The sequence below is a fragment of the Spinacia oleracea genome, chromosome 1 (assembly GCF_020520425.1).
Source record: "Spinacia oleracea cultivar Varoflay chromosome 1, BTI_SOV_V1, whole genome shotgun sequence".
NCBI lineage: Eukaryota > Viridiplantae > Streptophyta > Magnoliopsida > Caryophyllales > Amaranthaceae > Spinacia > Spinacia oleracea.
This window is the reverse complement of record NC_079487.1, coordinates 118,151,356-118,178,222: the sequence shown is the minus strand read 5'-3', so window position 1 is coordinate 118,178,222 and position 26,867 is coordinate 118,151,356. Positions and strand designations below refer to the sequence as shown.

The 26,867-nt window shown below is 36.9% G+C and overlaps 2 protein-coding genes across 9 annotated transcripts; both read left to right on the top strand.

The window, feature by feature from the left end:
• The first annotated feature begins 1,798 nt into the window (after positions 1–1,798).
• On the top strand, positions 1,799–8,079 carry LOC110783934 (F-box/FBD/LRR-repeat protein At1g16930). 2 transcript variants are annotated; one of them, XM_056841602.1, is made up of 3 exons: positions 1,799–3,364; positions 7,555–7,738; positions 7,861–8,079. In XM_056841602.1, the coding sequence occupies exon 1, from the start codon at positions 1,813–1,815 to the stop codon at positions 3,304–3,306; it is 1,494 nt and encodes a 497-aa protein (XP_056697580.1). In that variant the 5' UTR covers positions 1,799–1,812; the 3' UTR covers positions 3,307–3,364; positions 7,555–7,738; positions 7,861–8,079. The 2 variants fall into 2 exon arrangements, with proteins under 2 accessions (XP_056697580.1, XP_056697577.1); XM_056841599.1 differs by having other exon boundaries at positions 7,555–8,079.
• A 2,319-nt stretch (positions 8,080–10,398) lies between these two features.
• LOC110783935 (F-box/FBD/LRR-repeat protein At5g22660) lies at positions 10,399–24,744 on the top strand. Of its 7 annotated transcripts, none has more exons than XM_056841583.1 (3): positions 10,399–12,178; positions 23,499–23,864; positions 24,142–24,744. In XM_056841583.1, exon 1 carries the CDS (start codon positions 10,425–10,427, stop codon positions 12,120–12,122), a length of 1,698 nt encoding a protein of 565 aa, XP_056697561.1. In that variant the 5' UTR covers positions 10,399–10,424; the 3' UTR covers positions 12,123–12,178; positions 23,499–23,864; positions 24,142–24,744. The 7 variants fall into 7 exon arrangements, with proteins under 7 accessions (XP_056697561.1, XP_056697558.1, XP_056697568.1 ...); XM_056841580.1 differs by lacking the exon at positions 24,142–24,744 and adding an exon at positions 22,748–22,974 and having other exon boundaries at positions 23,176–23,961; XM_056841590.1 differs by lacking the exon at positions 24,142–24,744 and having other exon boundaries at positions 10,399–11,553; positions 23,499–23,961.
• Positions 24,745–26,867: the final 2,123 nt, after the last annotated feature.

Genomic DNA, 26,867 nt, shown 5'->3' with positions numbered 1-26,867 from the left:
CCCACCCTCAAAGTAATCTATAGCTGAATAAAACAAATGGTGAAGGTAAGTGATAAGTGGTCGGGTAATGAGGTAGATACAGGGACTACTATACTAGTTTATATATCTAAATTAAGCAACTACATATTCTGTGTGACATTTGTTTATAAAATTGTAATATTCATGTAAAATTTCATGTACATATCACATACGTAACCCATAAGGATATAAGACAAACTCAAAGGAACAACTAAAAAAGAAGTAAAGCAATAATAAAGGAACAAGTGATTATCATGGTATATAAAGTTAGAAACTCTTGTTCAAAGGTGGTGTATAATAAATATTGTACATCGGAGTAAAAGTTAACTCAAAATTCTTAAAGGTTATACCCCCGAAATATATAACAGTCGTCTGTTTTTTTAGTGATAAAACTTTTATTTTAATAAAAATTATTCCTTCAAAATTAATAATCTCTATTCTATAAGGGAACTCTTGAGGTCATACAATAAATGATCTTTTGGTGTCACTCTATAGAATAGACTAGAATATATACCCCTATTATTCGAATCTCTATACTATAAAGGAGCTTTCTTTCTTCCCTATTAAAAAATAAATATCATAATTAATGCACGTTTGAAAAGATTTGCATTTGAACAATAATATAAACTATATAAAAAAATAAACTAATTGCTTCAATAAATAGAATTTGAAATTGAACAACTCTCCAACTCAAATGTCAATCATAATCCTCTAATTTTGGTAATACGACATTAAAATAGGCTAATGTATGTTTGAAATATTGCTTTTATACGTCAAAAAAATACTTCATATATTTTTTCTTCACGAAAGATATTTAAAAATTCACCTCGGTTGCAAATCATAATCCTTAAAATTGTACGGAGTAGTAGATAATATCAATATATTCTCTGAGTTGATTGATTTTTCATAACCTTAGAATAAACCATATTTTTATTTGAAATTGCCTTAATTTAACTACTTACATCAATTTGATGGTGTTAGAGTAATATTTAAGCCCCATTTACGAGTATATCTTTTGAAATATCATTCATCTCAGATCAACCCTCGAATAAGAATCTAGACAATTTTTGTGATGAATTAATCTCATTCGCTTAATTACCTTAAAAAAAAAATCCATATCTTACCAATCAGTCGTTTGTGATGAAATATTGGAAGGAATGTAAACCATGGGTTAAAAAAGATAAGGTAGTCATTTTGCGAATTTGCGTTAATAAATAATAATTTTTTTAATGATACGGAGTAGCTTATATGCATTTTTAAATCCACGCACGCATCACGTTAATAAAAGAATAGTACTCCGTAATGTATTAAGGTAAAAAATTATTAGGTGCACCCGAGTACACCGTGTACCTAAAGGTATTTGTATGCCCATTGGTGATCCTATACATTTTCTCCCCGTATATAAGTAGAAACGTGAGAATGCACGGTGCACCGAGGTGCATGTAATATGCTCTAAATTAAGATAATCATTTAAACCTTTTAAATATTTATCCGTTAATTTTTATTTTCTCGTAATATAAAAGTTAATCATAACTGTAAAAAGAAAATAAAACAACTCAACAAAACAAAACTTCTCAAAAAAGCCAACAAAACAAAACTTCTCAAAAAAGCCAACAAAACAGGGGTTACTTTTGTGTCAGCCCAAGCACGAACATGGCCACATTTTGAGTCAGTCCGCGGACGAACATGTTACATGTTACGTGTGTAAATTGTACGTCTCATAACTTTTGTAGGAAGTTACCTATCTACCCCTTTGGATAGATAGAATATAATGAATGTTATAAATCCACACGCATGTTGAGTTTTCTGAAACCAGGAAAAATGAGTGAAACAATAGAGGAAGAAGACATGTTGAGTTCACTTCCAGACGCCATTCTTATTGAAATTCTCTCTCTCCTCCCAATCAATTCCGCCGCCGTCACCTCCGTGCTATCCCACCGTTGGCGCTACCTCTGGACAGGCGTCAACCGCCTCCAATTTGAAGCTGAAGCTTCCCATTTCACCGACATAGCCGACCATATCTTAGGTCAGCTTACCTCTCATAAACTCCGTGATTTTGAACTTTTTTTGTCATCGCCGTCCGAGTTACCTGAGGATGATGCACTAGAATCAAGCTTCCGTCACGTTTGTCGCCGAAATGTGGAGAAGATTTTTATTCATGTACAATGTTCGTTTTATGAAGAATTCTTTTTTGTGCCTGCTTGTTTGTTTACTTCTCAATCTCTCGTGATTTTGGAGTTGGTTGGTAAGCTTAAGTTTGATTTGCTTGCTGATGATGAAATTGGAACTATCCAAATTCCTAATTTGAAGAAACTTAGTTTGGATTACCTTCTTGATGTCCCGCTTTGGTTGGGGAATCTAGTTAGGTCTTGCCCGCTGTTGGAAAATTTGAATTTGGTGTTCAAGTTGGATTGGGCGGAATCTGAAATTGCGGATTCTGTGGATATATGTGCTCTTAATTTGAGGTTATTGAAGATAGATTTGGAATTTGTGGGTCGGACACAGCGCATCAATATATCTATTGATGCACCTAAATTGGAGCATCTTAATTTACGTGATTGCACTTCGTATTATGATTTCGTTCGGAATCCAACTGCATTAGTCAGGGCGTGTATTGATTTGATTAAGGAGGAACGCTACCTAGAGGATGAAGATGATATGGATTGGTTTCCTAGTAATCATTATCTTCATCACATGTCCAAGTTTGTTGGAGGGATGTCTAGTATTAGCAGCCTTGATTTAAAGCTAGAGAGAGATTCCAATATATTCACTTACCTTAGTTCTGTGGATGATGGGTTTTTACCAGTCTTTCGTAATCTAAGCAATTTTGAAATGACCTTGGATGGTATCGGGCTTAATGGTTGGAAAGATTTGATACTTTCACTGCGATGCTTTCCTTACTTAAAGCATCTTGAGGTGAACATGGAAGGTGATCCCCCAATGGAGCTTAATCATTGGTGTGAACCAGGTTCTGTACCAGAATGTTTGGTAAGTAAGATGAAGACCTTACAAATAAGGGGACTTATAGGAATCGATGATGACCTCAAATTACTAGCTTATATTCTGAGTAATGGAGTTGTTTTGGATGAGCTTTGCGTAGATGTTTGTATCAGAAATGATTGTAAAGAAGCTCTACATTGGAAGGAACGCAAGTTTTGTATGTCCTTGTTCAAGCTTCCAAGGAGCTCGTCAACTTGTGAAGTTGTGTTTTCAGGTAGGTCTGCCACAACATCAAGTAGTGCCTTCAAAAATGAATACCTTACATGTCAAATGTACCTGACTGATTGACATTGTATTTGCAACTTCTTGTTCTCCAAAAGACAACTTTCGTGCACATGGGTGGCAGGTATTGACTACTCAATTTCTGTTTGTATTTAATGTATGATAGTTTGGTTTATGCTTTAAATTGTTTTGAAGTGCTGGGTGTGTATCATTGTATAAAACCATATATATGTCTATAAGGTTATTTTTATGTGTTAATTTCTACTAATACAATGGTTATTGTAGATTCTCGATATGGTTATGGTGTATCAGTAATCCAGTTATGACTTGAAATACAATGTTCTATATGCACCTATATTAAATTACTACACGAAACGAATTACTAATATGATTCAAATGAGATAACAAATAATACATGTGTTTTGTCACCGGAGTACCCAATTTATCATGGCAATTAACGTGCTCAAAGTCACTCTGGAATTTGATAGTCATGATGAAGTGTAAAATTGTGTTAAGTGGTCATGGATTTTGAATAAAAGATGAATATACAAGTAGTCATTTGACTCATTTGAGATTGGAGAAGATACGAAAGTGGTAACTCCCCCGTTTCATGGATTTTGATTGTTGTCTTCTACTTGTTATTGACTACAGAAGTTAGTGGTGATTGATAACTTGGTGGAATACCCACCCTAGAAATCTAGAATCCATTCCTGAATAAAACAGCTTCATGTGACTGTTAAATGGATACATCACCATGAGGGTTTAAACTCTCTGCATCTGTGCACGTGTGTGAGACTAGAAAGTATTACCTCGTTTTATAATGATCTTTACGGTTACTATTTACACAAACATTAAGGCAAATAAGAGAGTGTGTAAAAAAGTGTGTAAATATAATAAAATATGTATAGAGGGAGAAAGTGTAAAAGGTGGGTGATTGTAAGATAAAAATGAATAAAGTAGGAGAAAGTGAGTGGAAATGTAAATGTAAATAACCAACAATTAACCTGTTCATCCATGAACACCATCTCAATACAACTGGTCTCCGATGGTTTGTCAACGCTTCAGACTCTCCATAGACGAACTATTCGCACCTTCAAGGGTGTTATTTTATCAATAAGATTAATATTGGAATCCATCCTCTATATGTTACCCTAAAAGAATAATTAGTTGTTGTTGAGATGATTATGAAAAGATATTATACGGAGTGAACAACACAAGAAATGAAAATTTTGGAGTGGCAAGGACTATAAATCATGCTGTATTTATTTATACCAAAGAGTGGTGGGAAAAAGAAGATTAAAAGGAATTTGTATAGACTTACGGCTCATGAGTTTGGTAGATTCCAAGAACACTCATACATCTCTCTTGCTGAAATACTTTGTAACTTGTACTCCTTATTTATTAGATAATGAGCACGCATTGTACAATACATTGTACTTGGTATATAATTTAAAAACACTGTTTTCTAGAACCATCTCTTGAAGTAAGAGGGGTAAGATAGTAATTTTTATGTCGAAAAATTATATAAATTACAAAGTAAAGAGCATTATGAAACGAACAAGAACGGAAAGCGTAAGTATCATTATGAAATGGAGGTAGTAGGTTGTTGCCCCTGGTATTTATATTAAAAAATTTAATTTATAAAATGAAGCTAATTGATCCCGACTTACGTTCGATTTCAACTTTGCTCTTTGTTGGTTTGAACTTGAATCTCTGTAAGTGTTAGGAAAGAAAAAGAGTACGGACTAAGGGGCGTTTGAAACCTATGCTGATAATAGTTTTGTGGATTTAGATGCTTAAGTTCTCCTTTTCACTTTTAGCTGCTGTTGAGATTATTATCTGGTTTGGTTTGGACAGATAGTTTCTGGGAATTTGGTTAGTTTTGTTAAGTGGTTGGTCGAGTCCTCTAAGGCTTTAACTGTATATAAGGTAAGTTAAAGTACTTCAGTGATTTGAGGTAAATACTACTTCGTATTTTCTAATATGAGCATCTTTCATCTTGCTTTCATTTACTTCTTTTCTCTCCCTTACTTCCCTAAATTTACAACTTCCAGTTTGTAAAATAGTCTCAATATGGTATCAAAGCATAAGTTCTCAATTTCTAAATCATTAGTCTCTTTCTTTATTTCCAAGTGTTTGATTTACAATAAATTCATTCATTTTTCTTAAAAAAACACCTTGTGGTAAACATACTCAGCAAAATTTTCTTCTTGACTTCTTGATGAAATATTTGTGTGGGGACACAAATCTTGCTGCTAATACATATTGATATGGGTCCATATCATACAAAGACCCAAGACCTATTACGAAATCAGTAGAATTAACTGCTAAAGATGAACTTATCTACAGGGCTCCAAATCTAAAAGCTCATTTTCTAATCATAAAGGTTTCAGACTTTCAGTTATAGTTGAATATTGTCCGCATGCTATCACCAAAATTTCTTTCCCTTCCCCTATCTGTTTAAGTTCCCAATCCACTCAAAGTCAATCTTTCCTTACTCAGTTTAAACACTATTTCTGAACTATCCAGTTAGGAAGAGGTAGTCTTTTATCCTGAGTGGCGCGATGCAATGAATGAGGAATTGAAGGCTTTGAAAGCTAGTAATACCCTGGATTTGGTAAATGTACTACCAGGAATAACGCCAATAAACATCTAGTGGTTTATAAGGTGAAGTGTAGACCTCTCAATGTGAAAAAGATCCAAAAGGCCAAAACATGTGGTACTATAGGTAGATGCAATGTTAGGTTAACGACTAGAGGAGATAATGAAAAGGGGATCAACTATATTGAAGTGAGTGAACCTATCTCTCCCGTGATCATAATGACTACAATTAGAAGTTTAGTTGTCGCAGGCTCACACCATCAAGAAAATAGGTGGTGTACAATAAATATTATACACCCAAAGTGGACAAGGTCTGGGATTTTCGAATACTTCAAGCTCCATGCTTCAATTTTTTGAGAATACATGTCCATTGCTACAATTCTATCCCCCGAGGCACTGGCTTTATTCATACAACCCAAAGTGGACAAGGTTTGGGATTTTCAAATTCTTCAAGCTGCCTGCCTTAATTTGTTGAGAATGCATGTCCATTGCTATAACTCTAAGCCCTGAGGCACTGACTAGTGTATGATCTTAATTTATTCCTGTGAAATCTTATGTGAAGCTAATGAATGTGGACACATAGTTTTATAGATGGGAATTTATGGTATTAGAATATTAGATAGTTCAGCTGTATCTCCAAGATAAATTGACACTGGTTGAATAAAATATGAGCTATGACGAGTTCCCAATTGACCAATGACCAGCTATAAGAATTTTGTCTGGTTCTGGAGAAAACTGGAACTTAAGGCTTGGTATTGCCGTAGGCGGCTATGCGATATCTCCTGACTGAAAGTGGTTAATTTAAACAAGATAAAAATAAGTTTAGGAAAAGGTGGGTTAGAATAATCGGAATGTCCCTAAGCTTCATTTTGTTAGTTGTCTAGCAGTACAATGACAATCTGAAGCTCAATATTAAGTTCATTTAAGTATATCCCTTGGTAAGAACTAAGAACAAAGCTGTTTGATTTGTTTGCTTGAAGTTGATGGTTAATTAGGAAGTGCAAAGGTCTTGCATATTTTTGGAGGAAGGTCCTGTTTTGGGGGATTTGATCATTTCTTTCCTGCCTGTATTGAGAACGAAAGTTGGTATGACTGATGACTTTGTAGAAAGCCCAGCTTATGGAGTGTATTTTGTTTATAAAGAAAGCAGCTTTGTATGATTGATTTTATGGCATAGGCTGCCTATTCTTGAACACTACTGTATCTGTGCAAACCTCTTATTAATGAGTCTAGAAAACATGTCAAGTGGACATTTTGTCTCCTGGCATGTCATTTAGATGAAAGAAAACAAAAAAAATAAAAATAAAAATTGTACATAAATCTAATTTAGTGTTCATGTCCATAAATAACTTTGCTCAAAGATAAAAAAAATTAGCTTTGAGGGAGGCAGGGGCAGAAGAAGAATGTCCCTAGAGAAGGGGTGTAGAAGGAGAAGGTGAGGTTTAAGGATAGTAAATAGGTTCTGATTGTTGCTGATGCGAAGTTTTAGTATCTGGTGTGCAAAGATGTATTCTTCTGAAGCTGTTCTAGTCTTCTAAGCTAAAGTAAGACTATCATTTCCCTTAGTAATTAACTTGTACAACTGACTAATGTGGCCTAGGTTCTTCCCCACTGCTGACTTATTGTTGATTGAAAATTTAAGGCAAAGGATCATAAACTGTTTGCTACTTCTCAATCTGTATATTAATATTTTATAAATATTTCTGAGAAAAGGTGGCGGTGGGGATTTTTGCAACATGAAAGCTGTGTTTGCTGATGATGAGAGGTCGAGAAGCCTCTAATTTCCCTTCTGTTCGGAGCTTCAGACTGCTAAAGGTAGGCAGTTGCTCTCTGTGGTCAAACAGTCAAATGCAGATTTTTGTACTCACCAAGTCACCTGAGTATTGGGAAGTGAAAGGTGCCTTCTCTTTGTGTTTTTTTTGTGCGTGTTCAATACAAAGTAGAAAAGCTAGTCATTAAAAGAACTGTGAATCATATATGGCCATAATCTATTGTCTACTTGTGGAAATTAATTTGCAGGTGATGTTAGGTATATATAGCACATCTTTCAGAAAAAAAATGTTAAAGTTATTCTGATGTCGCCAGTTGTTATCACATTACTCATTACTCATTAGGACTAACCAGAGTCTCGTTTCTCTGCGCTATTCTGAGACTATGAAGTGTGGATGAATTACCACAAATATGATGTGAACCATTACTACTGTCTAATATTCAATTATAAAGAAGATAATTATTTGCTGCGGCTCCTGTATGTAGTGCTATAAAGTTTTGAAGCTGAGCTGTGTTCAAGATTGTTATGTTGCTTGAACTTGTGAACTACCAGAACTTGCAGCTGCATTGGCTTCTGCGTTGTTGCTCGCCCTTTTTATTATTATTATTTTTTTGTCAATTTTTAACTGGATTGGATGTTTAACTTGGTGTTACGGATCTGTATGTATGTGAGGAAGCAGATAAACAATGCAATAAAGTTGAGATTTAGATTTCAATTAAAGGAGGACTTTGAAAACTTTTTCGACGAGTAATAGTGAAGATCAAGAGTGTACAGAAACATAGTTATTGTTAGCACCCCGAAGGTTTCCTGATCAATTTTTGGGATGCACAAAGGTGATTTGTACTCGTGAAAGGTTTCGGGGTTTTAGGTGAAGCCGTGATCAAGTCTTCACCTAAGATTTGCGTATGGTAGGTTTAGGTCAATTTAAAACTGAATGCATTTGTACTTAGAAGTAGGGGGTTAAATAACCTGTATTGACGGGACTAGACTGGACCGTAGACAACTGGTCCAGTCTCCGGGTTAAAAAATGGATTTAGAACCGATATTGGATTAGCCCGGTTTTTCCTTAAAAATTTGCACATAAACCACTTAAAAGTTAATTTCTTCTATATGTTGGAAATATTACTATATTATAAAGTATTTTATTTTAAGTAGCTTCTAAATAAAGACGTCGAACCATTAGTTTATTATATATATTGCTTTTCTTTTTTTTCCATATCTTTTAGAATAAAAAAACACAACTAAAATAAGTCTACAACTGGACCAACGGGTAGGATCTAGGTTTCCGACTAATTTTTCAGTCCGTCCGGGACTTGTCATGCATAACTGGTCCTATCCTCTGTTTTGAATAATCAAAATTTGGGTGTTCAGTTCGGTCCGACCCAGGTTTAAACCGGTGAACACTACTTAGAAGAATGTTAGACTCGAGCTAGTAATACCAATAGAAAATCACAAATGAGGTGTTGGCATAGTAGATAAGACCAATGGTTCTTTACGATGGTTACAAGTTCGGGTATGTTCTATTCACGTGATGTATACTTACTTTTCCTGAACTTATTAACCTTACCAGAACTTATTCAATTGTAAATTGTATTATTGTATTTTATTAAAACCCAGAATGAGAAGTATTATACTTATATTTTATCAAACCCTATGTCCCTATGCAAGAGAGTTCTCTTCATTAAAAGAAAATACTTTAGTGTGAATTTTGATTGTACTTAAGGGGGCGTTTGGTTCACACAGGGTAAACGGAATGAAATCAAGAATGGGATAGAATGGGAATGAAACCCTTTGATTTAAAATGTTGTTTGGGATGTATTTTTCATTTTCCATTCATCTTCTCCCTCCTTTGCTCCCTTGCTCCCTCCCTCCTCCGCCCACCCTCCCTTGCTCCCTCCCTCCCTCCGCCGCTCACCCTCCCTCCGCCGCGCACCCTCCGCCGCGCACCCTCCCTCCGCAGCCCACCCAACCACCTTCTCTTGCTCAGCACCCTCCGCCACCATGCACCCCCTCCCTTTAATCTTATTTTCTCACAATTTTATGGATGAATTTGATGTTTAAATGTTCTAATTCGACTATGAAATCCTCAGATCTGAAGATTCCATAGCCGAATTTGACCATTTCAAGACATAAATTGCATAAAAAAAAGGTAATTTCATTCTAAATCTTGTTTTTCCTTCAATTTTTTAGGGTTGGGGTGGAATTTGGGGTGGTGGTGGTGGGGGGTGGTTTCGGGTCATGGGGTGGTTTCGGGTGGTGGGAGTGGATCAGGGGGTAGTTTCGGGTGGTGGGGGGTGGGTAAGGGGTGGTGGTTTCGAGTCATGTAGTGGTTTCGGGTGGTGGGGGTGGGTCAAGGGGTGGTTTCGCGGGGTGGTGGTGGGGTCATGGGGTGGTTTCGGGTGGGTAAGGGGGTGTTTTCGGGTAGTGCTGGTGGGTTTAGGGTGGTGGTGTCGGGTGGTGGGGGTGGTTTTGTGGGGTGTGGTGGGGTCATGGGGTGGTGGTTCAGGTGACTTTGGGTGTTATAAGGTGGTAAATGTTTTTTTAGAAGTGTTGGGGGAATGAGAATGGAAAAGTCTAGGGGGGGGTGGGGAATCAGTGTAGAAGGTTTTTGGGGTAACCCAAAAATGAAATTGGGTAAGGGGAATGGTGAAACATGCCAACCAAACAATAACAAAGGGAATGATATCAGTCCATTCCCATTCCCTTTCCTGAAAACCCCCAACCAAACGCCCTCTAAGTGAAACTACATACATGAACGTGTATATAGTCAAATAGATTGTCAACTAAGCTCGGCCCAAGTATTGGCCCAAACATGGCAGGCCTAGACTATGATCATCTCTTCTACGAAGTATTACCTCTTCTTCGCCTTCTTCCCCAAACCCCAATGCAAGCTAATTCTAATTATCAGAAAAACAGACACAGAGAGAGAGCGACGGAAAACTTGAAAATGGCTGATTGCAAAGTCTATGTCAGACAACAACGGAGGAGGTTGAGCAAGGTGAAAGAAGAAGATGATAGGTTGAGTTCACTTCCAGACGCCATTATCACCGACATTCTCTCTCGCCTTCCAATCGATTCTGCAGCTGCTACCTCCGTATTATCCCACCGGTGGCGCCGCCTCTGGACCGGAAGATCAGAATCCATCACCATAATCGACCACATCCTACGGCAGCTTAAATCTCGGAAACTCCGCGACTTCGATGTTGATTTGTCAGGGCTGTCCGATTTTCCGAATAAAGGTAAATTTGAAGTATGGTTTCGTGAAGTTTGCAGCCGAAATGTGGAGAACATCACTATCAACAATAACGTGTTTGATTTTAATTTTCGTGTACCCGCTTTTGTGTTCAATTCCCAATCTCTGGTAACTTTGAAATTATTGGGTTTGCTTAAGTTTAAGTGGCCTCAAATTGGGGATTTGTCTTTTGAACTCCCTAATTTGAAGATACTTCACCTAAGAGAGCTTGGTGTTGTCCCTCTTTGGTTGGGGACTCTAATTAGGTCTTGCCCACTTTTGGAAGATTTATTTTTGGTGTTCGGCTTGTACCATTTACCCTCGCCCCATTCCGTTCTGAATATAATTGCTGCCAATTTGAAGTCATTGTCCATAAGAATGGAATCGGTGGCGAATAAGACGAAGACACGATATACCACTATATCTATTGATGCACCCAAATTGGCAAACCTTGACATTCGTGATTGCAATTCATTTTATTGCTTCCTCCAGAATCCAACTAAATTAGGAAAAGCACGTGTTGACTTAAAGAGTTGGATAATACCTCATCTAGAATGTGATAATCGAGAGTCAGAGGGAGAAGATGAAGATTCAGAGGAAGAAGATGAAGATTCAGAGGAAGAAGATGAAGAGTCAGAGGTGGATGAGCAGGACGGCTCGTTACGTGGACGAAAAAAATATCTTCGCCAGATGACCAAGTTTGTTGGAGGTATGTCTAATGTTAGCAACCTTGAGCTGATGATAAGAAGCCGTACCAATATATTGGCACACCTTAATTCCGAGATTCTGCCAATCTTTTCTAATTTAGTCTGTCTTAAACTAAACTGCTTGAAGAATTTGCTGCACTTTTTACATTTTTTTCCCAACTTAGAGCATCTTGAGGTGTACCTATGGCATAATGATCTCCAAATGGAGCAAAGGAATTGGTGTACACCAGATTCCGTTCCAGATTGTTTAGTAAACAAGCTCAAGACTATACAAATAAGCGGAATACATGGGATCGGTAATGACCTGAAGCTGCTAGCATACATTATGCGTAATGCAATAGTTTTGGAAAAGCTTTTCTTACATGTTTGTAGGAAGGATAGTTTTTCTGTGAGTGATGAACGTGAAGAAGCATATGCAGTGTGGAAGGAAGGTCAGTTCTGTAGGTCATTGTTTAGGCTTCCAAGGAGGTCCTCAACTTGTGAGGTTGAGGTTAGATGTAAGTCTGTCACAGCATTTGGTAATGCCTTACAAGACGGATACCTTACATGTCGAATGTATGTGGGGAAATAGACCTAGTATATGGAACCGGTTTTCCAAATGGCAGCATTCAAGCTTCTCGGTTTCAGGTATTGACTACTAAGTTCCTTTTAATTTTTGGTGTATATTTTGGTTTAGGCAATGTTTCTTGAAACGCTGGGTATCCCATAGCCATTCTAGAATTTGATAGTCATGAAGCATAGGATTGTGTTAGGACGTTACGTGCATATGGATTGTGAATAAGGGATGAGAACACTAGTATATTCGTTTGAAATCAAAGCAATGTTGTTTCAAGGGATTTAATGTTTTTGTCTCTAACTAGGGATTGGGAACAGAAGTTATTGATTAGTGATGACTTCATAGAAAGCTCAGTTTGATAGAGTTATTTTGAAGAAAACAACTTTACGTGACTTGTTTATGACTCTAGTATTTTTGTATGTGTCTCATAGATAAATTTAGTCAGAGCATTGCCAATCATGAAGTAAAAATCTCTCATGTGTTAGTTATTTGGAACTTTTTTTTATCTCATGAAACCTCATCCATGAGACAAATCTCTTTACCGTGGTGAGGAGATTTATGCATTGGACTGTGTGCATGTGAGCTCCAGAAGTAGCCATTTACATTTTTTTTATTATTTTGCACAAAAACATACGGAGTACTTCATTATTAGAAATTTCTTTTATCAACGACCATATTTTTTAATTCTCTATTAGACAATCATTTTTCTATACTTTGAACAATATTAAATTTACCACCTTTTTTTTTTTGATGCAAGCAAGGAACTAGAATAGAAAAAGAAAAACAATTACAAAGGTGTTCAAGGAGGCATATCCCCCAGTAAAACATCCACCTTTTTAATTATTTACGTGATGAAAGAGAGCAGAAAGTGGGTGAGGGAGTGATATGGATTTTTTCCCCTCATGATTGAGATGGGTTTCGGGGAAAATAAAAAACTCGTGAGGAAAATGATGTGGATGACAGGATGAGGGATAAAAAGTGGGTAGACTGGTAGAGAGAGACTGAGAGAGGGTTGAAGGATAAAAAACCTAATGATTGTCAATGCGCAGCAGCAAGAAAGTAAACATTTTACATCTCAGCATGTGGTGTTAAAAAAATGTAAACTAACTTAAGTGAAGCTCACTAAGCTATTATGTATGTGATATTTTTATGTATACATCCCAGCTAGTGTGTGTAGTATAACTCTGAAGGACGTCTAAAATGTAGGAAAGAAAGAGTGAAAACTTATGTAGATTAAGAAGCTTGAATTCATATCAACGAGCCTATAAAAAATGGCAAGCATTTTGCCTCATGTCATGTGGTTATGAAAATCAAATTAACTTTTATGTTTTCAATAAAGCTAACTGAGGTTGTTTTCATGTTCAATCTCAATGTTGCTCTTTGTTATCTGGTTAGTCCAGGGATCTTTAAAAAAGCGAGGAAAGAAAAAGGAGAAAGTCAATTGCAAAACATTCTCTATCTGTGTATCTTCTACTTTGGGTTATTTGATGAAATTACAGACTTGCTATGAAAGACTAGGAAAAAGGATATCAGGGTAGGAGTTAGTTCACCGAGGATAAATGATGGAACAAGGTGTAAGCACAGGCAAAGGGGGATAGTCTAGCAGCGAGCGAGGATTTAACAGCGTTGGAAACAGAGGTGGTAGGGTAAAACAAAGAATGCTGTGAGAAAAAGAGAGAAGGGAGGGTAGAGAATATCTTCAGGTTTTAAATCTTTCAATATTTTATGGCATAATGCTAGTAGCTCAAGCATTTCTAAGCTCATATGTAATTTCCCTTGACATCTGCAGCTGAGTGCTGAGTAGCTGACTAATGAGCCTGATAACTATAAAAAAAACCATTGAGAAAAATAAAAGTGAGAAGCTGCCTGCAGCCTGATACTCTTTACTCTTTACTTGCATGTTTTTGATTTTTTATGTTTATGTAAAGGTAACCACCACCACCCCCCCCCACCCCCCCTCCCATGGGAGGGAAGCCTGTGCATTCTATTCTGTTTCTTATTGCTATAACTGCTTTTTATCCTAAACCTGCTTCAAATTTAGCAGTTACCTGACCGTTGGCAAGTAAAAGTTGCCTCTGTTTGTATCAATGCTTTCAAGCACAGGAATGAGGAATACTGCTGTTAGTGGGAAGTTCGAAGAGTTCAAGCGTATAGAATTATAATAGCGTCATTCAGTACAACTAAAATGAATATTAATGCTTAGGATGTATAGCTTAGACTCAAGGAAGGTTTATTGAAATTTGGTGGAGTTGATCTGTCATATAAAGGGTGGTTGTAGTAGATCCATCACCTCTGTTCTTGTATGCTTATTACCTTGAATAATGTTGACTTGTTCTATTATTTATCTATTTCAATTTTAGTGATCTGAATTATAGTTCGGATATTTTGTCTTTTAACACCTTACAAAAAACCCGCTTTTGTTTTTAACATCTTAGTTAATTTTTATCTTATTTTAACACCTTAAAAACTAAATAAGTTCTGTTAAAAAATCTGTTAAGTGGCCCACCATTCACTTCTATTCCATTTTTACGTTTCTTTTACATGATTTTCCATGAAAATCACTTATCTCAAACCTTTAACCCATTCGATTCCTTGAACTTTCAAAAAGTAAATCTCCATTTCTTTTGCTTTCAACCTTTTTAAGAATTGAGTTTTTTTTTTTTATTATTGTTATGAATTTTGAAAATAAATTACGTTACTTGAATTTCGGGTTTGAAGGCTCATTGGAAATTGCTTCTATTGTTGTTGATGATGATGATTTACCCATCTTGAGAAAGTACCTGCCAGAGGTACCTCTCGTACGGCTCACACCCTTTAAAATATCAAATCTACCCTCCAAAAACAACTTGCTCCAAATTAAGCAAACTGCTGACCAGAGGCAGTGCCTTGCCCAATTGCAGAAAAATCTTCTGGGTTTCTAGAAGCAAAACCCAAATTTCCAAGGAAGTTGTTTATGAGTTTTTGAAGAAATTGAGGAGAGAGAAAGTGAGAGGTGTTGGTGGGTTTGTGCAATAGCTTGAATGTTTGAGCTACTGATGTGCACCAAAAATGGTGTAATCAGAGTATTCTGAAGAGACAGCAAAGAGAAGAAGGAAAGAAATAGAGGAAGAGAGAAGAGGGGGATCACTTTATTGTTAATCCAAAAACCAGTTTACAAATGATGGCATAATGAGCTATTTATAAATCAAGCTCACAACTCTAAACAGAAAAAGGCAGGAAGTATTTATTTAACTAACTCTCCTTATTTTTAGGAACAGATTGTTCTAATCTGTTACATTCCTTCCCTCTTAAAAACACAATGTTTAAGTAAACTCAACTGCAAAGTCGGGGTATTTAGACTCAAATTCTTCAGCAAACTCCCAAGTAGCATCAGAAGCATTAAATCCCTCCCATTGCACTAAGTATTGAATTTGAGCTTGGTTATGATGTCTGACTGTTCTTCTATCTATGATAGCTCTTGGAATTAGCTCAAGATCATGACGTTTACCCTGCAACCAATCTGGAATGTGAGCTAAAGCTGGAAGTTCACCCCTAAAAGCCTTAAGCTGAGAGACATGAAAAACTGGATGAACTTTAGCTGAATCAGGTAAGCTAAGCTTATATGCAGCTTCTCCAATCACCTCAACAATCTGAAAGGGGCCTGCATATTTAGGAGAGAGTTTCTCATTCACCATACTCCTCAAAGATCTCTGTTTGTATGGTTGAAACTTTAACCAAACCCAAGTACCGATTACAAACTTCCAATCACTTCTTCTCTTGTCAGCTTGTTTCTTCATTCTTTCGTGAGACCTCCTGAGGTGATATTTCAAAGTTTGAATCATTCCTTCCCTCCTTTGCAAGGATCTATCCACTGCATGAACTCTCGATTCACCAGCTAAATAAGGTAAATGCAATGGTGGAGGTTGATTGTACACCACTTCATAAGGTGTTATTTGAGCAGAGGTATGGAAATTGATGGTGGAGGTTGATTGTACACCACTTCATAAGGTGTTATTTGAGCAGAGGTATGGAAATTGGTGTTGTACCACCATTCTGCTAAAGGAAGCCACAAAATCCAATCTTTTGGTGTCTCACAACACATACACCTCAAAAATGTTTCAACACATTTATTAACCACCTCAGTTTGACCATCGGTTTGAGGGTGATAAGCCGAGGACATTAGCAGATTTGAGCCTTGAATAGAGAAAAGAGCCTGCCAAAAAGTGCTCAAAAATATTGCATCTCTGTCACAATTGACCTAGGCCAACCATGAAGTTTAAAAACATTATCTAAGTAAACTTGAGCAACATCAACTGCAGTGTAAGGGTGCTTTAGTGCCATAAAGTCACCATACTTACTCAATCTGTCTACCACCACAAAAATCACTTCTTTTCCATGGGAGTTGGGCAAACCCGAAACAAAATCCATGGATATATCAACCCAAACCTCTTGAGGAATTGGTAACGGCTGTAATAACCCAGGATAAGCCACCACTTCATTTTTGTTGGCCTGACAAACAGCACATGCCTCACAAAGTTACTGATATATGCATTCATCCCCCGCCAATAAAACAAGCTCCTTACTTTCTTGGTTGTTGCATCTCTTCCCGAGTGCCCTCCTTGAGGAGAAGAATGAAGCCATTGCATAATAGCTGTCTTGAGTTCATAATCAGGACCCACAACTATCTTCCCTTTCCTCCTTAATAAGCCATTGACCAAAGTAAACTGATCAACAGCCTGACCTTGTTGTAATTTGTCTCTTAACTGAGCAAAATTAAGATCCAAGTTGTAGCTAGCCTGTAGCAAATCATTCAAATTAGAATCGATAACTGAAATTGCCATTAACAAGATCTCAGCCCCTGAAACTCTGGATAAAGCATCTCCAACATTGTTTTCGGCTCCACTTTTGTAATGTATTTCATAATCAAACCCCATAAGTTTTGACAACCAAAACTGTTGAAATGGAGTGGATATTTTCTGCTGTAAAAGCCATTTTAAACTCTTTTGGTCAGTTCTTACTACAAACTTCTGACCAATTAAGTATTGCTCCTACTTTTGAACTGCAGTGACCAAAGCCAACAACTCCTTTTCATATACAGAGAGCTTCTGCCACTTCGTTCCCAAAGCCCTGCTTAAAAAAGCCAACGGATGTCCATCTTGCATCAACACTGCACCAATTCCACAATTAGATGCATCTGTTTCTATCTCAAAAGTTTTTGAGAAATCTGGGACAGTCAATACAGGAGCTGAACTAAGGGCTCCTTTCAGTTCATTAACTGCATCAGTGGCTGCTTCAGTCCACACAAATTCTCCTTTCTTCAACAGTTGAGTCAAAGGCTTGCTTATACAAGCATAATCTTTGACAAATTTTCTGTAATACCCTGCCAACCCCAAAAAACTCCTTAGCTCCTTAATATTTTTAGGGATAGGCCAATTCACAATCGCCTCAATCTTCTTTGGATCAGTATGAACTCCATTTCCAGAAATAAAGTGTCCCAAATATTCTACTTTCTCCATTGCAAAACAACATTTACTTTGTTTTGCAAATAAAGAATGTTGCACCATAAGCTCAAAGACTTTCTCTAAATGCAAAGCATGATCCTCCAGAGACTGACTATAATCCAAAATATCATCAAAAAATACAAGCACACACTTCCTAAGTAGTGGCTTAAACACATGGTACATCCATCCTTGAAATGATGCGGGGGCATTTGTCAACCCAAAAGGCATGACTAAAAACTCATAATGTCCACTGTGAGTTTTAAAGGCAGTCTTATACACATAATCTTCAAAGACCCTTAACTGATGATATCCGGCTTTTAGATCTAGCTTACTGAAAATGACAGAACCAGCCAGCTCATCTATCAATTCATCCACAACAGGAATAGGAAATTTATCCTTAACAGTCTTCTTATTCAATGCTCTATAGTCAACACACAATCTCCATGATCCATCTTTCTTCCCAACTAACACCACGGGAGAGGCAAAGGGACTACAACTGTCTTGTATAATGCCTTGTTCAAGCATTTCTTGCACCAATTTTTCAATGATGTCTCTTTGCTTAATGGGGTACCTGTATGGCCTTATATTAACTGGATTTGTACCAAATTCTAAAGGAATTCTGTGATCATAAATTCCCCTAGAAGGTGGCAATTCCTTAGGCTCATTGAAAACTGCATCATACTTGTTGAGAATTAACTCAATACAATCAGGAACAACACTGGTTTCAGCTTCAATATTGATAACCTCCACACTTTCATTTTGAACTCTAGGCATCATTTGCAACAAATAAAGTTGTACAGAATGTAATGGCAATTTCCGGCTCTTGGAATCAGAAATTGTTCTAACGGCTTTAGGTAAAATGCCTTTAAGGACAAGCTTTGTATTATTGAAATTGAACTCCATAAGCAACTTCTTAAAATCCTACTTGACTGTACCCAGAGCACTTAACCACTGCACTTCTAACACCATATCACAGCTTCCTAATGGTATAACCATCATGTCAGAAATGAACATTTTAACTCCCACGAAAATTGTTTGCAAACTGCCTGACAAGCTAAATGATTTCCATCGGCCACTGTCACTGCTTGTGTGGCAATATTCTCCATTTCTAGCCCCATCCTCTTAACAAACTCCATATCTAGGAAGTTATGAGTACTTCCCGAGTCAATCAATATGTGTATAGGCTTACCCTTGCAATAACCAGCCACCCTCATTGTCTGGAAAGCATGATTACCACACAATGCATATATTGAGATACAAGGTTCCATGTTTGCAATTGCAAGGTATGACTCATCTTCTATACTGTCAATATGATCTTCATCCTCCTCACAATCATCTTCAGCGGGGATTTCTATGGCAAATAATTGTGACTGCTTCAACTTGCACCTGTGATTCCTGTCATATGGCTGATCACAAAAATAACACAACCCCTTAGCTTGTTTTTCTCTTCTTTCAGCTGCTGTTAGGGCGGTGTATGGTCTTTGAAATGGTTTAGCAGAAGTTGATGTAGATTGGATAGTGTTTAATTTCGTGGATGGGGTAGGCAACAAGGCAGGTAAAGGTTTAGAACTGGGTTTATATGTGTTTGAAACAAATCTGGGAGAAACAGTTTGTTTATAGGCTTCAAGAATTTCTTCCTTTAATCTTGCATACTCAATTGCAGCAGATAGTGTTTCGGGTTTAAAAGCTCTTACAAAGGGTTTAACAGTAGGTTTAAGTCCCCCTACAAAGCTGTCAAGGAAATATGAATCAGGTAACATATTGTTTTGCTGGATCATTAAAGACCTCAGATTCTCAAACTCATCCACATACGACTCCAAATCACCCATTTGACACAACTTGTTAAACTTCTCTACTACATGGGTACTGCTATCATCTCTAAATCTTGCAGTAATATCCACACAAAATTCCCCCCAGTCTACATTCTTCTTAACAGTCACATAGCTACTCATCCAACACTCAGCCTTGTCAATCATGTTTAAACAAGCCATGTCTACTCTTTGATCTTCAGGAATATTGCACAAAGTAAGGTACTTACTACACTTCTTTAACCACATTCTTGGATTGCTACCATCAAACTTAGGAAATTCAAGTTTAGGGACATACCCTTGAATCCTAGTAAATGAAGAATCTCTGAAATTGTTGTCATTCCTGAAATTGTTGTGTCTGTTGTCTAAATCATCTCTTCTGGGTTCTAATTGCTCCTGAATTTTGCTAACAGAATTTACCAGCTGTTGCAACAATTCCTTCATTGATCTTTGATCCTCTCCTTGAGCATTGACCCTATCGTTCAAAGCTTGGAATTGATTTTCCAGATTAGACATCCTCTTATTTGAGACTGGCGCCAGGTTTAGCTTCTTCAATCTGGGTTTTTCCACGCAAGTTGCAATTCAAGTCAAGAAATTCGAGTTTCTTGAAAATATAGGTAACAGGAATGATGTGATAGGAACAAACGTCTCTGATACCAATGCAATAGCTTGAATGTTTGAGCTACTGATGTGCACCAAAAATGGTGTAATCAGAGTATTCTGAAGAGACAGCAAAGAGAAGAAGGAAAGAAATAGAGGAAGAGAGAAGAGGGGGATCACTTTATTATTAATCCAAAAACCAGTTTACAAATGATGGCATAATGAGCTATTTATAAATCAAGCTCACAACTCTAAACAGAAAAAGGCAGGAAGTATTTATTTAACTAACTCTCCTTATTTTTAGGAACAGATTGTTCTAATCTGTTACAGTTTGAGGGTTTTGAGTAAGGGAAAGAGAGACAACGAGATAAGGATGAAGAAGATCTAGATTTGTGGAATTTGAAGAGAAGTGGGAGTGATGGAGATGATAATGTTATGGTTCCAACATTGTTTTTTTTGGATATTTCTTGTAAGGTAATTTTTAAGGGGAGGTTAAAAGAACTGAATTGTTCTTGAAGAAATTGAATGTGAGAAATGGCCTAAAAATATATCCAGGAGTGCAAATTGTAAACGGGGAAAGATTAATCTAGATATACGGGTTGTGTAGAATTATTTATTTTGGAGCATGTTGATGGAAAAATTTGGAGAAAGTTTGAAAGTGAGATCCGTGAAAAGAAATGAAAATAGGAGGAGAAGTGTTAGATGGTAGGCCCCACTAATGGAGTTTTGGATGTATTCCGTTAAATGGTGGAAAAAACCAAGTTTATTTATCTTTTAAGGTGTTAAATAAATAAAAAATTAAGCAAGGTGTTAAAAAACAAAAACTGAATTTTTTTAGGTGTTAAAAGACAAACAATCCTTATAGTTCTCTACACTTTTTTTCTAGAATGTTATAGGAGAATTATGCATGATAAAGTCATCCAGTAACTAAACTTGCAATGACAAGCTGAGGATCTTATAGCCACTTTGGCATTTGCTAGTCAAGAGTTACAAATTTGAGTGAAGGATGAAAACAGTAGCATTCATCTGATTTCAGGGGTGTTCGGTCATTTTGTCTACTCCTACAGCAAATTGAGAAGAGAAGTTGGAGATGATGTATGGCTTTATAGAAACGATAGATAGCCTAGTTTATGATAGTCTTTGAGGACGACCAGTTCCAATGCTACTCATATTATGCCATAGGTTATCTTTAACATTGACATACAATGTAGTGAAACTTGTGTCTTATCAATGAGTTTTGAAAAACAGGCCATTTCTACATTTTGCCATGTGCAAGGAACTCAAATCTCCTGCTCACAAGGTACTGTAATAATAATAATGAACATACAATATTGTGGGAGGATTGAATGACTGTTGGATTGCTAGAGCATAAAGCTTAAGGTTACAACTGAGAACTTTCGAGAGGTTCTCTTCTCTCCAAAAACTATCCAATACTCTAAAGATGATTTCTGTTTCTTCATCCCTTTCCTTTAATTACAAAAATCTTATCATAGCACAAAAGCAATTAAGATAAAGTAATACAGACAAAAGGTCTTGCACCAGACAGAGGTTCTTAATGACTATGGTCGTTGCATCCACAAAGGGTAGTGGTTCCTGCTTCTACCAAGGCCGCTGTTGCCTCCACAATCCTCTGCTGCTTCCGTTGTCTTGCATATGTAGGGAGAATTTGTGGGTTTGGAGGGTGCATTGCATCATGACACATATTGTGTTGAATATTTCTGGAGAAATATTGAGTGATGCTAACTTAACCTGTGTTTTATGTTTGATTGCAATTAAGGTCTTGGTTGGTTTGGAATGAAGGGTCTGTTTAAATCTGAGGAAAGAAAGAAATATCCAGGAGAAAGAAGTCACTACTATGTCTAGTTTTTTTATGAAAGATTTGAACACTTATTACTCTTTGTCTCGAGTTATATGATAAAATTATAGACTGACCAGAAAATAAAATAAATAAAAAAATGAAAGAGGTCAAATATGATAGCTCCGCTCATGGGGTTACGCGGGCTAGGCTGTGACTTATGAATGGGGATTTGGAGGGAGAGTGAACATTAGGAAGCTCATGTAAAAGAATTAGAATTTCTTCCTCCAACACGGATATCATACAGGACATACCGTTCTTTTTATCTAATCTCTCCACTTACTGGTTACATGAGCAGTTCTAGATCAGAAGATGGAGACCTTGCGTTGCTTGGTTTAGTGATCTCTGGAACTTTACTATCAATTAGTTGTAGCTCAGAAGCTCTAGGATCCAAGGAAGATTAAGTAGAGTCGACTGTTGGTGATGAATAACAGATTGATTTGAATAAACTGGTGGTGGATCTCCTAGCTGACTATAATAGCCTGGTTCTTAAGCTTCCCACTGGCTAGAGTTAACTTGATTTGAAGTTCCTGGTTCACTTGAATAGTTGAATCTGCTGAAGAACTTCAGGTTTTGATTAATTTAAAGCTTCTGCAGGTTAAAGCTTAATACTAATTTCTGTAAAGTTTGCCCCTTGGTAACGAGGCAATTTAGTTAGTTTGCTTGCAGCTGATGGCTCATTATGAAGTGTGAAGGTCTTACATGTGTTTGGAGGAAGGTCCTGTTTATGAGATTTGATCATTTTATCTCCTAGACTCCTACTAGTGATCAAGTTGGTATTGATTGATGATTTTGTAGAAACCCATCATATGGAGTATATTTTTTAAGAAAACAGCTGTATTTGATTGATTTTTTGCATTGGCTGTCTTATATGAAGCTCATCTAATCTTTGCTCAGGCCCAATTGTAACTTTGCTCAGAGATAACAAAAAATAGCTTTACCAACGGGGTTAGGGGAGGGGGAGGGCTGGAGGCAGAAGAAAGAATGTCCCAAGAGAGTCAATATGGGTAGCAAGAGGTTAAAGGGTAGAGGAGAATAGCTTCTTGTTGTTGATCTGCAAAACATGTATAAAAAAGCTTAAGGCGATTTGGAATTCACTGCCCCAGCTGTTCAGATTGCTTAAGGTAGGAAGCTGCTCTCTGTGGTGACAGTCAGACTCGCTTATATGTTTGCAATCATCTAGTCACTTAAGTAAAAGCAATCATGCAAAAGGTGCTTTGTTTTTGTGCTCGTACAGTACAGAGTAAAGCAGCTAGAAACTAAAAGATTCAACTATGAATCATATATAACCATGTTATTGTATACTTATGGAAATTAAATTGCAGGTGTTAATCCGATATTGCCAGTTTTGTTTAGCACATCACTTTACCAGTACCACAGTCTCATTCCTCTGTGCCGTTCTGAGACTATTAAGTGGTGACGAATCACCACAAATATGCTGTGAAGCATTACTGTCTACTTGTCTAGTATCCAATCAGATAGATGGAAGTTATTACCAGAGTTTCAGTGCTGGGAGTTCTGTAATAACTAATATGTAGTGCTGCAAGTATTTCAAGATGAGTTTTGTTCATGAACTACCAGAATTTGCTACTGCATTAGCTTCTATGTCTTCTTGTCCATGGCTTTGATTGTGGCACTGCATTCCCAGTCAGGACTCAGGATAACCATTCATTTCAAAATACCTTTCTAGTGGCTGAAGTGCTGGCAGTGGGTACAAAACCAATCTGCAGTTTTCCGTTGTGTCTTGTTGATGCTCCTCCCCCTGAATCACAACCTGTAGCTTGTTGGTCCCCTACTGGTTGGAGCACAACCATTCATTTCAAAATACCTTTCATGGTTAATTGAAACCTCACTCTTGAAGAGTTTCATTATTAGGCAAAGAGGTTTTTCTACGTTTTTTGGGCGAAGAGGTCCCTATACACAATTGTGCAGCTGCTCTCTGTGGTCAAACAGTCAAATGCAGATTTTCGCACTCGTGAAGTCGCCTGACTACCTGAGTATTGGCAACTGAAAGGTGCCTTCTCTGTTTTAACTTTCTTTTTTTTGTGCATGTTCAATTCTCTGTACTAAGTAGAACAACTGGCAATTAAAAGAAGGTACTGTGGTGTGAACTGTGAACCATATACCAAAATCTATTACTTCATCTACTCGTGGAAATTAATTTGCAGGTGAATTTGTAAGTTGTAATTACATATACCACATCTTTCAGAAAAAAATGTTCAGTAACTTTGATGTGGCCATTTTGTTTAGCACCATTAGGACTAACCAGCCTCTTGTGCTTGAACTACCAGAACTTGGAGTGGGATTTGCTTCTGCATTCACTGGTCCGGGCCTCCGGGGCTTTGATTGTGGGGCTGCAACCACCAATCAGGATAACTATTCAACTCAGTACACCTTTTTCTAGTGGCCAGAGTGCTTGCAATGAGACCAAAGTTTCAGTGTTAACTTTACGTCCTCTTGATGCTCTCTCTTATCCAACCTGAAGTTTGCTGTCCACGAGAACTTTAAATGGGTTGTTTGAGTATTGAAGAGACTATAGAATGGTCCGACTAATATGGAGGATATTTTAATCAAATCATGTAAATTATGAGTTGAAACAATGTACATCTTTTTTGGACGCGCAAAGGTGTCCTGGACGGCTTTACCCTTGCCATTAGACCTGTCAAACGGGTCGGGTCGGGTCAGAGTTGGTCATTTTCGGGTTCGGGTTTAATCGGGTCGGTCACTTTCGGGTTCGGGTTGACAAATGCTTGTTCAAGACCCAGAGTGTTCGGGTTCGTGTTGACCCAACGGGTTGAGAGCTTTTATTACGCCTTTTTTCTAATATATTTTTTTTAATGTTTTTTTTTGGTAAGTAGCCGGTATATTAACAAGTTATAACAAAAATATATATACATTCTATAAGAATAAAGTCAGTATATTAACAAGTTATAACCAAAATCATCATTCTAATTCTAATACCATAAATTCCCAGTAAAAATGTATGAATAAAGCCAAAAATCACCACTTTGACTTAAAAATCAACACTAACAGTTATATACACGTACTTTAAAATATAAAATTTTGATAAAGGGATTACATAATCACATGCACACGACGGGTACAATCCCCCAAAGTCCCAAACCAATTCCGGAGGAAATTTATCCAATTACTACTATGAAAAGTATAATTACAACTCAAACACGGTGAAAAACAAACAATTATCAATAATCCAATCATATATACAATGTAACTCAAAGAACAATTAACTGATAGTTTCGAGAACATATGAGAATATATATTAACTAAGGGATGGGGGGTTGAGACGTGCAAAGCTGCAAGCAAGGGTTATGTCGAAGGAACAACATCGAAGGAATGAAGAACTTAATCCAGCATGGTTCTGGTATTGTTGTCAAGAGGTCTTTCTGCCACTCCAATGAGCATTATTTGTGTTATTATAGCCTCATTCTTTGATACCTTCTAAAATAAGGAAATCAGAGAGCTTGAGACAGAGAGAGAGGGAGAAAGAGAGAGAGAGAGATATGAGTGTTTGAGATTGAGAGGAGGCGGCTAAGTGGCTAACTGATACGGTAGTTTTAGGTTTAGGTTGTTTTTTCCTCTTTTTCAAAAAAAAAAAAAGTAATTAATTAATTCTTTCATTTAACACTGAACCCGACGGGTCATACCCGACCCGACCTGTTCTTGACCCGAAAATTTCGGGTTGTTCGGGTTCGGGTAAAAGCGGGTTATGGGTTGGAAAATCTTGTTCAAATCCGTTTTTTCGGGTCGGGTTCGGGTCGGGTCGATTTTTAAAAGCACACGAGATGATGCATTCGGTGAAACAACAAAAAAAAAAAAAGGAGGAAATTATGCTTGATCTGAATAAAGCTTATGATAGCATGCGGTGAGACTTCATTCATAGTGGATGTGCTTCAGTGTATGAACTTCCCGACTTGTTGGATTGCTTGGATCAAAGGGTGTATATCGTCCACCACCCTTTTTGTTCTTGTGAGTAGTGATTACTTGGACTTATCATTTCACCTCGAGTACCTGCGTCAGGATCCGATGTATGAACACTAAAAACTTCATTTTGGACAAAAATCATTGATTTTTAAGTTGAATAGTGATTGCAATCGAATTAATTTTGTTATGAGTAAATAATAGCTTGCATAAACGCTAGTTCAACCCAGAAACCAACAAATCAATTACTCAAATACAGAACCATCAATTCAATTACTCAATATACAAACCATCAACCCAATTACTCAATATACAAACCATCAACTCAATATAGACGAGCAATTACAAATTTTTAATAAATTTTTAAACAATATTCAACCTTTTATTTTATTTTAGAATATCAACCGCTACTTTTATCGAACACACATATCACTCAGCTGCTACTTTGACAGCTAACGGTTATCCGTTACTATTCACCGCTACTCGTTACTCGATCTAACCGCTACTTGTTAATTAGGAGTGGAGATTCTCCTTTCCCTCAAAAAAAAAGGAGTGGAGATTCTCCTTTCTTCCCACTTCTATCAACTTTGATGTACCCAAAAAATACATGTGTACATGCAAAATAATATGACATTGCGACAAAAAACATGCGATATATTATTTCACTTTTTTGTTATATAAAAAAGTATCATATACTTCCTCCGATTTTTAATACTTGCAACGTTGGTAATATTCACGCATTCTTATGAAAAACTTTGATCCTTAATATCTTTAATTCTCTTTAAGCAAAAAATGTAAAAAGTTAATATTTTGAAAATACAAATTGAGACGAATATAACAAGATCCTACATGATTATGTTTTATCTTACGTATAAATCACAAACTATAGTCAAAATAGAATATGTTAATAGTGTAAAATACACAAACGTTGCGAATATTAAAAATCGGAGGAAGTATTTTATAACGATTTTCCTAGAAATAGCTAAAAAAATAATTAATTCTGCTCGAGACAACTTTTGTTAAAAGCCTACTAAAAGATAAGCTTTTACTCTGTATTAACTTGAAGGCCCAAAATTGA

Bases quoted from the DNA above. Each gene is read 5' to 3' on its own strand.
- LOC110783934 (XM_056841602.1), top strand. From the start codon at position 1,813: ATGTTGAGTTTTCTGAAACCAGGAAAAATGAGTGAAACAATAGAGGAA.
- LOC110783935 (XM_056841583.1), top strand. From the start codon at position 10,425: ATGGCAGGCCTAGACTATGATCATCTCTTCTACGAAGTATTACCTCTT.